Source organism: Poeciliopsis prolifica, unplaced genomic scaffold (genome assembly GCF_027474105.1).
Source record: "Poeciliopsis prolifica strain line A6 unplaced genomic scaffold, Auburn_PproV2 SCAFFOLD022, whole genome shotgun sequence".
NCBI lineage: Eukaryota > Metazoa > Chordata > Actinopteri > Cyprinodontiformes > Poeciliidae > Poeciliopsis > Poeciliopsis prolifica.
In genome coordinates, this window is record NW_026562397.1 from 256633 (window position 1) to 269439 (window position 12807).

A 12807-nucleotide genomic window follows, 5' to 3' on the forward strand; every position below is an offset into this window, starting at 1 on the left:
TGTTTGGCCAAATTATAAAAACAAATGAAAAAGCTGAAAATGTGAAATATTGTCTCTGAGGTTGTCATGGAAGCTTAAGAAAAATATATTGTGATATTTTTTTGAAATATTGATCATCCCTACATCAGCTGATTAAAAGTTTAAGAGTGACTCATAACCTTAAAAAACCTGGATCTGCTTATAAATCTAGACTGCATGAAATTTTTTTAGCCATTCATTCACTCATGTCCCTGTCATGACAAAGACAAAAGGCTTTCTTTACCAGCTGGGTAGCTGGTAAGGGGCTACCCGTACCAGCAAGACCTCTTGCAGCGCTCCTTTGCTACAGTTGAAAGCACTAACCTTTTCCTTAGGGTTTGGGATAAAAAAAAACAAAACATTTTGCCTGTGCTGAGGTAGATTATTCATCTGGCTGTCAGTGAAGATCGTGACAGATCTTCATCTCAAATGCTTTACTGATGCAGTCCAATAACAATAAAACTGGATGTGCTCTACATGATTTTACTCCTCAATGACAGTCTGCATCTGTTTCTGGTTGTGGTTAATCTGCCAGGTGAGTCGGCACCAAATGAGATGGAGTGAAGAGTGTGAGTGTGTGAGGGAAATCGACCCAATCTCTATCACAGTCAAACACCTGCAGTCATGTAGTCTAAACTGATCATCAGCCTAGCTTCTCAATAGAGGCTGGGACCTGGCAACGCCTATATTGCAACTTTAAAATGAAAACTCTTTGTGTCTGCATAACAAACGCATGACTGCACTGGATTTCGTGCTATGAAAAAAAAGAGATTACATGTTTAAAGTCAACATTGAGTCATTCCTAACCCCATCAAACAATGTCATATACAGTCAGCATAATCTAAGTTTACAGTCTAATATATTCTATTACCTGCACTCATTGGTGTGTATTCCTTCAAGCTGTTGCCCTTAAAACTGTTTGAGTTTGATGCTCTTTGTCAGCTTTCATTGTTCTGAAAGGATCCAGTAGTCTGTAATGCTTCAGCAGATCCAGGTTTTTAGTGTGTAATCGCCAGTCGTTCAGGTTTCTTTAAACTGATTGTTTAAATAAACCTTATAAAACATCAGGATGTGTAACTTTTTCCCTGATTTAAGAGGATGATCATATTTTTACAGTCAGTCTGGTTTGTTCCAGTGAGAGAGCAGCAGCAGACACGACACAGATGAAGGAGCTGGAGGGCATTCTGACAGAAGCGCGAAACCTGGAGTCATACCTGAAAGAGAAGAAGTGCAACCTGAGGCAAACTTTGGCTCTAATTTCTAATAAACTGCAGAGTTAAATCTGGTGTTTTCAGCTGGTGATTACCAGTTAAGTATAATATAAGGCAGGTGTGTTTGTTTTATTTCGCCGGTCACCCTGCTTGTGGTCTAAATGTGACATGTCTGCAGTTCAATAGGAAATGTGTTAAAAGACCTACGTTTTAATTAAATCTAGACTTAGAATATAAAAATATAGAAACATATTTTTCTTCTTTGTGAAAAAAAAATGACAGAGAATTCTTTTACAAAATTATTTTATCTTTCTGCTGAAATAAAATGTTAAATGAATTCAAAATTTCTCCACTTATTTCAGCTCCGGTTACACTACAAAGAGTCACAGCATTTATTTAAGTATACTTTTCATTACACATGCCCTGTTGTACAATAGCATACACACACTCTCACACTATCAGGGTGCATCGTGCTTAAAGCTTTCATAGTATCAACATTCGTAAACTTTTTTTTGTCATATAAGCAAAACATTAGCATTCAACACATGAACAGAAATCCTTGAAGGGTTTCAGTCTATCATTAAATGTTTAGTGAAGGTATTTGTAATGTATGATTAGACAAGAACATTAAAGAAGGCAGGTAGACTGCCTTCTTTAATGGCAGTCTACCTGCCATTAAAGAGGTAGGTAGACTGCCTCTTTAATGTTCCATGGACATTTTAATGAATGTCCATGGAACATTCAGTAGAATGTTCCATGGAAGCCATATGGGATGTTGACTGGCAGCACAGCCCTTCCCAGCTCCTTGAATGTCTTTGCATCCAAAACCAGAAGGAAAGTACTCTTGTCCTGAAAATAGGTAAATGCAAAACAATTATGATCCATCTAAATGGACAGTAGTATGTGTTTTCCAGCTTCCATAATTTTATATTAAATAAAAAAAATTCCCTTCTCACCCATTGCGGGTGGTTCTTATCATCTGAGCTCGGGTCCTCTACCAGATGCATGGGAGATTGAGGGTCCTGTGCAGTATCTTGGCTGTGCCAAGGTCTGCACATTTCTCCAACCAGACATTGTCGTAGTGGATAAACAACAGAGGAAAGCCGTTGTGGTAGATGTAGCAATACCAAGTGATTGCAACATCAGGAAAAAGGAGCACGAGAAACTGGAGAAATACCAGGGCCTCCGGGAGGAACTGGAGAGGGCCTGGAAAGTGAAGACCACAGTGGTGGTCATTGGGGCCCTCGGGGCAGTCACCCCCAAACTGGAGCAGTGGCTACAACAGATCCCAGGAACAACATCAGACATCTCAGTCCAGAAATGTGCAGTCCTTGGCACAGCCAAGATACTGCAGACCCTCAAGCTCCCAGGCCTCTGGTAGAGGACCCGAGCTCAGAGGATAAGAACCACCCGCGGTGGGTGAGAAGGGAATTTTTTATATATGTGTGTGGGTGTGTTTGTGTTGTGTGTGTGTGAATAACATAACTCAAAAAGGTCAATTTCACATTTAACATTTCTCCTCATATCATGAAATACTGTGAGGAACTTCACAGTTAAAATATACCTGACCTTGTTTGCAGTGATGATTACAGACTGGATGATACCGTCATCCTCCTCTGAAGGCAGCACAAATCATCAAGTAAAGACTTTACAGAGGTGTAGAAATAGGCTTCTATGAGTCTCAGTAAGCAGAAACATTTTCAGCTGAGCACACACATAAGCTAACTGGCAAAAATGTAAAATAAGCTGTGAGAAAACCAGTCACATGGTAACATTAAAAGGCATATTTTAAATGCTGCAAATTCTAGCATACCAAAAATAAAAGTAAAAGGTAAGAAAAAAGTAGTTTTTTGGTAGAATGATGAATGTAGTAGAGTAGTTAAAGGTTTATTTATGAATTGGGATTATTTCCAGATAAGATTTTTAGTTCAGAAAAAACATTATTTTTCTATAATATTTAAAATATTAAAATTTAACTACCAAAAATCTTACTGAATATAAAAGGAAAAGAGCAATAACTAAGGATTCCTGTTCATTTAGGTATATAGGAGGAAATTAAGAAAAATGAGCAAAAATAAGTCTTGAAATCAGATATTATTAACTTAAGTATTCCTTTAGGCAAAAGTGAGGGGAAATCTATCATATATATATATAAGTGCGTATGGATGTAAGTGCGTGTGGATGTAAATTTGCAAATTCATGCATACCATTGAGGTATATATTATTAAATTCCCTCTGAGATCATTGATGACCACACTCCAGTCTGGTAGGTGGCGGTAAATGCACCTTAAGTTGGTTGCCATCGGCAATAAAAAACAAAATGAGAAGGAGTACTTTCAGGGAGACCATGAAGAATCTGGATATCTGCTGACGGCAGTCGTTCAGAACACAGTAAGCTCGGTCCTGTTCGTAGTGAGTACGTAATCGTAAATTCTTAATTGTTCTGTGTAGAGACTGCTCCCTGCGCTATAACCGCATATTGAATTGCTCTCAACATGCAAAAACGTAGAATGCAGAACAGACAGTAGACGAAGTGAAGTTATGTGAAACATACTGTATAGGTAAAGCATTTCCTTTAGTCCAGAACAGTTTTCTTTTCTGATCAAAGGTTTCAGAAGATGTGAATATTTCAGTCCAGCTGTCTTGCAGACAGAATTTAATTATTTCTGTAAATTCCAGACGGGATTAGAACTAACAGTTTGGGAAATATGTGTAAACAAGGTATTGTTTACACATTTGAAGTATGGGCACTCATCCCGGAGGAGATGAAAAGACTTCATGGTGATAGTTGGTGATTTCAGTTCTAATTTGAGGTACAAAAGCTAAAAAAAAATTAAACACATTTCTTTAACTGTTTATAATATGAAGGCTACAGGTTATTTTTCTCTTTGTTCAGAATAATTATTATGTTTTCATCACCCTGATCCAAACTAATGAGTAGTTTACCTTATCTGTAGCAGTCTCCTGTTAAGGCAGAAGAAATGGCGCCTTTAGCTGGGACAGAGCTGATCCACACACCCGTGCAGCTCTATCGACACCTGCTGCGATGCTGCAGGCAGTTACCATCGGCAGCCATGCAGCAGCATTACCGGCACGCCATACGACAGGTAAGCCTTTCATATGTTCTGATTGGCTGGAGGATCATGTTGTCTTAAGCAAGTTGTCCCTTTGATAAAGCATCACTAGCTGTGTCATCAAACATAAAATTGCAGAAGTTGAAATTAAGAAAACTCAATAGAAACATGCAAATTAAAAAAGAAAAAAAAACTCAAGTTTTTGTAATACAAACGTTTTGGGCTGGAATGGGGTTGTTTTTTGCACAGTATCAAATGGAAGCCATCAAAGTGAGACACAGAAGTCTCCTTTGATGGTTAATTATTATGAATGTGTCTGATGTTCAAGTATTTGAAACACTCCTCCAAGTTACAAAGTGGGAGTGACAGAATCCTTCCCATCCATCTTCTGTACAACCTTGTGTACAGAAGATGGATGGGACAAGGAACACCACTGGTCCCTTGTCTCCTGGGTGCTTTTGCCTATCTCCCACGAGACATTTCAACAGACAGGTTGCCAGTCTGTTGCAGGGCAACACAGAGACAGACAGGACAAACAACCACACACACACACACACACACACACACACACACACACACACACACACACACACACACACACACACACACACACACACACACACACACTCGCCTAAGGAGAATTTAGAGACCAATTAACCTGACATATTTTTGGACTGTGGACAGGACAGGGTAACACATGCACAGGGAGAACATGTACACACCATGCAGAAACACTCTGGGTCGGGAATCGAACCCAGGATCTTCTTGCTGCAAGGCAACAGTGCTACCAACCCGCCATTGTGCAGCCCCTGACAGAATCTAAAACAGCAATTAAGAAGCCCTCCTGTTTTCCGTTCATTACCTGTATTTGCAGTACACCTGACTGAGAACTCAATCAGACAAACTTCACAATGGTCAAAACCAGAGAGCTGTAAAAAGACATCAGGATGAAGCAGCAGATCTGCACAAGGCTGGGATGGGCTACTGGAGAATAGACAAACAGCTCAATGTTTTGCATGTGTTTTTTGCACAGTATCAAATGGAAGCCATCAAAGTGAGATTTGCAACTACTGGTGCAATTCTAAGAAAATGGAAGAAGTTAAATATGGCGGTTATTCTCCCTCAATCTGGGCTTCCTTGCAGTTCCTTGTGGGGAATTAATGACCACGAGGAAAGTGAGACATCAGCTCAGAATACACAGCAACAGTATCAGGTGGTCTTTGCCAACATCCTCCTTCCCTCAGTGAAGGTGTTGAAGATGGGTCATGGCTGAGTCTTCCAGCATGAGAACAACCTGAAGCACACAGCCAGGATAACCAATGAGTGAGTATAGACAGTAAGAAGCATTTCAAGATCTTGTAGTGGCCTTGCCTGTCTCCAGGCCTGAACTCTATAGAAAATCCATGGAGAGAACTGAAGACCACTGTTGCCCAGCGACAGCCTCAAAACCTGAAAGATGTGGGGAAGATCTGTATGGAAGAGTGGTCCAAAATCCCTGCTACAGTGTGTGCAAACCTCATCAAGAACTACAGGAAAATTCTGATATTTGTAATTACAAGCAAAGGTTTATGTTGTTTGAGGGTTTTTTTTGTTTGTTTTTAGATATATCAAATACATGCAATAAAATGCACATTAATTACTTAAAAATCATAAAATATGATTTTCTGGATTTTTGTTTTAGATTCTATCACTCACATTTGAACAGTACCTATGATTAAAATGATACTTTAACATGCTTTGCAAGTGGGAGAACTTGTATCAAATACTAGTTTCCTCCACTGAAACGGTTTACATCCATCCCTACCATGTTTTTAAAGATGCAATGCATGCACAAGCTTATTCACATGTGATCTTCATTTCATCTATTTAATAGAAACATCACAATTGTAAAATTGTCAACATTACCTCAGTATAGACAAAGATTTTTGTATATGTGTAATGGAAACACAATTAATGAGATGCTCCATATTATTCATTTATACTAACCGATTTGCTCACCTTAGTTTAAGAACTTTAAGCAATCCTCTCAAGCAGCAATGTTTCATGTTAAAATCAACATTTATCATCTACATAAAACCCAAGAAGTTGGGGATTAAATCTTTCTCTAGATTTATAAACAGTGTCTTTCAAACCAACACAAATATAATCCTCTGCTGCTTATTTCTAGGGCTACAACAGCCACTCAGACGAAGACGATCCAAAGAGGATACAACTGATCATCCAGAGGGCCATCCAGGATGCAGAATGGATTTTAGATAAAGTGAGAGTGGCAAGCTGAAAATTCAGTTTTTATTACATCCATGGTCATCATTTTAAATTCATATTTATTTACAGTATACCAAGAAGAAGTAGCCTCCATCAGCCACAAGGACATCATGTGCTGTAAAGAATTTTTTTCCAATAAATTATTTCAATTCAAGAAGTTTACTGTTCATTATTTCAAAGCTAAATGCTGCTGTGCGGCTTTTGGTGTTCCAGGTCTTCTGGTTTCAACATGAACAATTTTCTTCTTAGACACATGTGACATGACAACCAGAAACTTCAATGGACTGAATGTAACTGGCCAATACAAAACAGCACAGTTCTGTAGTGGAATTGAAGGTTTGGTGGCTGCCAATTAACTAGTGAGAGCAGTCAGCTGCACCAGATTAAAGGGACCCCAGATCTACCACATTGCATATTTTAATTTGTGAAAGATTTTAGAATGTTGTATAATACTATCTCACTATAATTCATTAAAGTTTGTAGTAGTAACATGATGCAATATAGTGGAGATGTGTATGCAGATGTGTACATGACATTTAAAACTGATGTTACTATAGAAACACAGCAGAAAAAAACAGACTTCTTCCTTTCTGACTGAATTCAATTTGACCAATTCACAAGAAATCTCCAAGAACTTTACAGAAGAAACAATTTATACACAAACATGGTATTTCAGTCATAGATAAACATTCACTTAAAGTCCAATTCCATCCTAGGTTTTACACAAAATATTCCAAGTTTAGTTTATTATTCCAACTGAAGTCTACCATCTAAGGAAGCCTCGTGCTTCATGATCCTGACTGCAGCAATCGTTCCTGGACACGCTTGTAATAACAGTGGATGGGAAATCTGTAACAGGAAGAAACCTTCAGCAGAACCAGAGCAGCCATCTGCAAAAACTGACAGGGGCTTTGACAAGACAAAGCATGCACACAATTACAGAAAAACTGATCCAGGAGTGCCTTCAACGACATTCCCAATGCTTCCTGTACAGTGAAAATGCCACCTGGTTTATATGAAAAACAACATGGTCAACTGTAGGAGTTTCAAAATTCTTTATTTATGTATTCTGAATATGATATGGGATGGATATAAAACATTACAGACTCATCTGCAACATTTTAGCAGAAAACAACATTTCAAGTAAAACCGTCAGGATGGTTGATGAAGATTGCAACTATGACACAGACATGACTGGCTGTTTCACTAGAATGATGGAATGAATCCTGATCTGCTTGTATTAAATTCAATTTATTTACAAATGCATACAAATACAACACAGTCGATAGAAAAGGTAATAAAACTAGATGTACATAGCAATCTTTCAGTATAAATAATGTTCATTATAAATATTTTTTTTGCATATAAATAGCTCCATCTTCCTTAAAGTGATCATGGATGCCAATCCAGTTGGTGTGAACTAAATGTTCCGAAGGCATTCTAGGACTCCACTTATGGAAATTCTAGGTTTGCTGCAGATGTTTCAGTCAGCTGCTGTCTGTCTCACACACAGCCATATCTGAGATAAGTGTTGTTAACCGGTGACGTGTGTGTGTGTGTGTGCGTTTCTTTTTAAAGCTGGAGTTCATTGGCAGTTTCTGAAAAGAGGTTGCAGCAGAAGGAAACTGGACTGCTACAGGCACTCTGGAAACAGGCTGCGGTGTTGCTGAGTCATGTCATCACTTCTGCAGAATAAACTGGTCAATGAACTCGTTCTGCTCAGATTCTACTTTGGACAGGGCTTCATACTCAATACGGTACCTGAAATAAGAACATGACTCACTCACAAAAAAAACAAAACAGAATGAAATCGAACAGCATCAGCCTGTTCTTAGTTTAGTCAATGCTATTTTTCATAATACTTTATTTTTGCTTTCTTGTCTCATAAATGCTTAGATCATTAAACTATTATACAAGTACAATCTAATAACGTTAGACAAAAATAACCTAATTCAATGTAGAAAGCAGTTTTATATGATTATCCTTGTTAAATTATGAAGAACAGTTTTTAAGAATCCTAGCTCCAATATTTCTTGCCACACACAAACCTGATTACTGCTCTACTTGAAGAAACATAAAATCTCCTTAAAAAGAAGCTTATAAAGTTTACGACTGTTAGACTTGAGCAGTCCACAGTGAGAAATATCCACAAATGTAGAAAACGTGGAATGTGGAACTGGAGCTTTTGGAGAAAGGGTTGGTTAACCAAGAATACTTCAGAAAGATATGAGAAACTCATCCAAGAGCTCACAAAAGAAGGCAGAGCTACATCTACAGAAGAACAGCACTCATTGACCGCAGTTCAGGTCAGAGTTCATGATTCAACAGCATGAAGTAGACCAGACAAATGCAACTCCCATAAATCTGGCATTTATGGGAGACTTTGAGGACTAAAACAAAACAAAACAAAACATGAATATGTGGCTCACATTTCCGAAAAATATCCGTATTGGAGTTCAGGGGAAATAACTTTTTCATAGAGGTGAAGCTTTGAAAAAGTTCACCTGTATGAACAACACAGTCGATAGAAAAGATAATAGGCTGCTGTATTAAAAATCTGTATTTTCTATTTACTCTACTTACCTTTGCTTAACATTAAAAGTTGTTTTATTCATGTGTAATAAGAAAGCAAAACCAGAATAACGTCTTTTTAAAAACAAAGCCTTTTCCACAATAGTGGAAATTGCCTTAAAACCATCCTTAGGACTGAGAAACCGTATTTAAGTTTCACTTTGAACATTGTCTTGAAACGCCCATCACTTCTTCCTCTTACCTTTCCAGCTGCATTTTCTTTTCTGCTATTAGAGCCTGAAGCTGCTGCTGCTGTGCCTCTCGTTGCTTTGCCACAGATTTCAACAGGTTTCTGGCTCCAATTGCCTGAAAAATAGAAAATTAGGATAAAAAATTATATTTTATCTAAATTCTCATCGTCAAATCGAAACATTCAGTCAATTATACCTGATATAGTTCCTTACAAAAGTATTCACTCCTTTTGAAGTATTTCACAGTTTGTCTCATTGAAACAATTTCTGAGTTTTGCATGGTTGGGTGAAGCCATTTATTGTCTTACAGTGTTTACTCTTTTTAAATCATAATGACAACAAAAAATACTTGTGTGCATGTTCTGAGGTCAAAATCACCAAGTAAACTTTTATGAACTGATGAGATGAAACTGAAAACTCTTGACAGGCCAGACAGATGGGCTTGTGGCTGGATCATTAAAGGGCACAGAGCTCCACTTCACATTAGATGCCAGCAAGGTGGATGCAGAGTACTAGTTTGGGCTAACAATTTTAAATATGAGCTAGTTGGACCTTTACTAGTTGAAGATGGACTCAAAATCAACTCCCAAAGCTTCTGCTAGTTTTTAGAAGACACTTTCTTCAAGCAGTGAAAAGGGAAAAAGTCTGCATCTTTCAAGAAGACCATAATTTTTATACAGGACAATGCTCCAACAAACATCAAAGTACTCCATTTATGTGGCTAGCCAGTAAAGGCCTTAATGATGAAAGAATAATGCAGTGGTCCCCTTTCTCATCAGACCTAAACCCCATTGAGAACTTGTGGGCCCTTTTTAAACGGGAGATTTAGATTAAGGAAAACAGTTCACATCTCAAAATAGTGCCTGGGAGGCTGTAATCATCAACAGATCAAGAAACTGGCAGACTTCATAAATGTTATTGAACTGTTATTGAAAAGAAGGAGGCTACATTGGTCACCGATTTATTTATTTTTTTTTTAATTTTCACTATAGCGGATGATAAACAAGTGAGATGGGAAAGTTTCAAGTTTTATTTCAGTTGCATGATAATTCTGTACACTAATAGTTGCACAATAATTGTGCACACATAGATGTGTTCCTAAAAAAGTCAAAATCTCACTTTTATTTTTTTAAATATTCAGGTTTGAGACACTATTAACATTTTGGATTGATGGGGAATACTGTAGAATAAAATTAATCCTCAAAACTACTTGCATAATAATTGTGCACACTGTATATGTACTCTGGAGGATTTCTTTGGCCAATTTTTAGAGAATATGAAAGATAAAAACAATTTTCTCTCAAGATTAGTGGTTGAGTGAAACTATTTATTGTCAAACATCTATGTTTACTCTTTTTAAATTACACAACAAAAACTACCCAAATGGCACTAATCAAAAGTAGAGGTGTGCCAATGAATCGGCACACCGATCATAATCGGCCGATTTCTGTGAAAAGGTATATGATTGGTGATCGCCAATCACTGTCTCTTGTTGCCAATTACCAAAACCGATCACATTTATCTCACTTTGCAACCTGTCTGTGCTGCTATCTCCTCTTTCATACTGCGCAAGCGCACAGAAACAAATCCTGTCCTGTGGAACTACAACGCTCTGAGAATGAATGGGGACGTTTGTGTGTTGCAGTGGAAAATTACCTTGGGGTGAACTATGTCAAAATGCATCTTTCTATGTCTGCCTCACCCTCATTTTTTCCGTTTCTGCTTCTTTTGCCAGTTCATCGACCATCTCAATTAGACCACCGACAATCTTCTGAAACTGTCCAATTTCTGCACAGACACATGTTTGGACACCCATTATGTGTCACATAATGTCCTTTATGTTGGAAAGAGAGAAACATGAATGGAATCAACACAGACTTTAAATCTGAGAAAAAAAGGATCACATGCTTACTGTCCACAAACTCTTTGCACTCCTCCTTTAACTCCGAAGTCTTCTGGCTGACATCAGGCTCAAGCACTCGCAGCTTGTTGAGCTCATCAAAATAGAAGCCAGCCTCGGCTAAGGGGTCCTTTGCCATGGCTGCAGAACCTGCCGCAAGACAAAACCTGAATGAGGAATGAACTGTTTGAATAGAGAATAAACAGAAATTCTCTATTCTCTATAAAACAGAAATGGCATTGCTTTTTAGCCTTTACATCGTTTTAGATGGGGTCTTGTGTAGTAACTACACCCTGAATTGGCTACTGGAGAAATTAAAACCGCACTGCTTTATTTTCAAACACAAATTAAACATTTCTCCCAGATAAGGTGGTTCACAATTGTCCCAGCCAGGGAATGCTCAATTTACATCAATGACTCTCCTAATAATGTTTAACTAATTTCAAATTGCATTCGTGTGCCACCATTCGCTTAAACTGATACAGAAATATTTTCATATTTGGAACCAAATGCTTCCAATCAAGCCTTCACAGTTCTCCATTCCCTCTTTGCTAGAACTTCTTAGCTAGTACGCGAGCTAGCTAGATTAAGCTAACCGTGTCCAGTTGGGACAGAACTCGAAGCAAATTACTTTACTTATTAAACCAGATTTTAGTTCATTCGGTAGTTAAACTAAATTAGTTTCTAGCTACCAGCATATTGGACGTAATTCTACGTATTTTAGCTGTTGTACCTTTATTGCTTCGGGCGACTGGTTTTCCTATGTTGTGATGTGGCAAGACAACTAGTCCAGAAGATAAGCTCCTCCTCCTGCCGCTGCCCAGGAAACCAAACACTTGGCAGTAGTGAAAGCCAATAATAACTAGCTGAAGCTAGGATACTTAAGTCCCACCCCTTCTCATCATGGCTGCAGCGAGATCCTTTTTTTTTTAGAACCTTAAAAAGTTTAAATGAAAGGACGTTTTTCTTTAAAATGTGCCCCTTTAAATACATTTCTTTAATTTAAGATGTATTTTCTTGTACCAATGCTGCCACTCTATACAATAAAAGCTTTAAGTAAGCGCTCCTTTAACATCTGTCTTACAGCTTGTGTTGTTTTTTTTGTTTTTTTAATTAATATTATTAAGGCATCAGTATACAAAGACTCGCAGAGGTACAAGGAACATTGCAATATAGGTAAAGAAGAAACAAAACAAGGGGCTAAAACTAAAGACAAAAAAAAAACAAACAGTAAGGCAAATTATTAGAAACAGAGCAAGATTTAAAACAAAACAAAAGTAGAGATACTGTCAGTTACTTTTTTTGCATACACAGATTTCGAATGTTTCAGGGAGATGTAATACAGTTGAAACTGATTAAGAAAAAAAATACAGCAATGTATATGATATCTAACAAGCCAGAAAACAATATTTACCAAGGTCATCAACATAGTACAATATGTGGGTGATGTTTATCTCAGGGATAGCTTCAATTTTAAGGCACAACCAGTTTTTAATGTCTCTCCATAGTTTAAAAGAAAAAGGACAGGATAAATAGAGATTATTCAGGAATTATTCACAAAAGGCTCAACATATTAA

The 12807-nt window shown here is 37.7% G+C and overlaps 2 protein-coding genes and 1 long non-coding RNA gene across 5 annotated transcripts; 1 reads left to right on the forward strand and 2 right to left on the reverse strand.

Moving 5' to 3' along the window:
- Window positions 1-1657: 1657 nt before the first annotated feature.
- On the reverse strand, window positions 1658-4288 carry LOC129369958 (uncharacterized). Its single transcript, XR_008607004.1, has 3 exons — window positions 4176-4288; window positions 2799-2845; window positions 1658-2078 (listed from the first exon to the last, which is right to left on the reverse strand). It is a non-coding gene; the product is annotated as an uncharacterized LOC129369958 (long non-coding RNA).
- lyrm9 (LYR motif containing 9) lies at window positions 4211-6725 on the forward strand. Its single transcript, XM_055045651.1, has 3 exons — window positions 4211-4336; window positions 6471-6563; window positions 6638-6725. Exons 1-3 carry the CDS (start codon window positions 4211-4213, stop codon window positions 6653-6655), a joined length of 237 nt encoding a protein of 78 aa, XP_054901626.1. The 3' UTR covers window positions 6656-6725.
- On the reverse strand, window positions 5531-12058 carry ift20 (intraflagellar transport 20 homolog (Chlamydomonas)). Of its 3 annotated transcripts, none has more exons than XM_055045650.1 (5): window positions 11964-12058; window positions 11243-11380; window positions 11033-11118; window positions 9342-9445; window positions 5531-5597 (listed from the first exon to the last, which is right to left on the reverse strand). In XM_055045650.1, exons 2-5 carry the CDS (start codon window positions 11367-11369, stop codon window positions 5567-5569), a joined length of 348 nt encoding a protein of 115 aa, XP_054901625.1. In that variant the 5' UTR covers window positions 11370-11380; window positions 11964-12058; the 3' UTR covers window positions 5531-5566. The 3 variants fall into 3 exon arrangements, with proteins under 3 accessions (XP_054901625.1, XP_054901622.1, XP_054901623.1); XM_055045647.1 differs by lacking the exon at window positions 5531-5597 and adding an exon at window positions 7609-8329; XM_055045648.1 differs by lacking the exon at window positions 5531-5597 and adding an exon at window positions 7609-8329 and having other exon boundaries at window positions 11243-11397.
- Window positions 12059-12807: the final 749 nt, after the last annotated feature.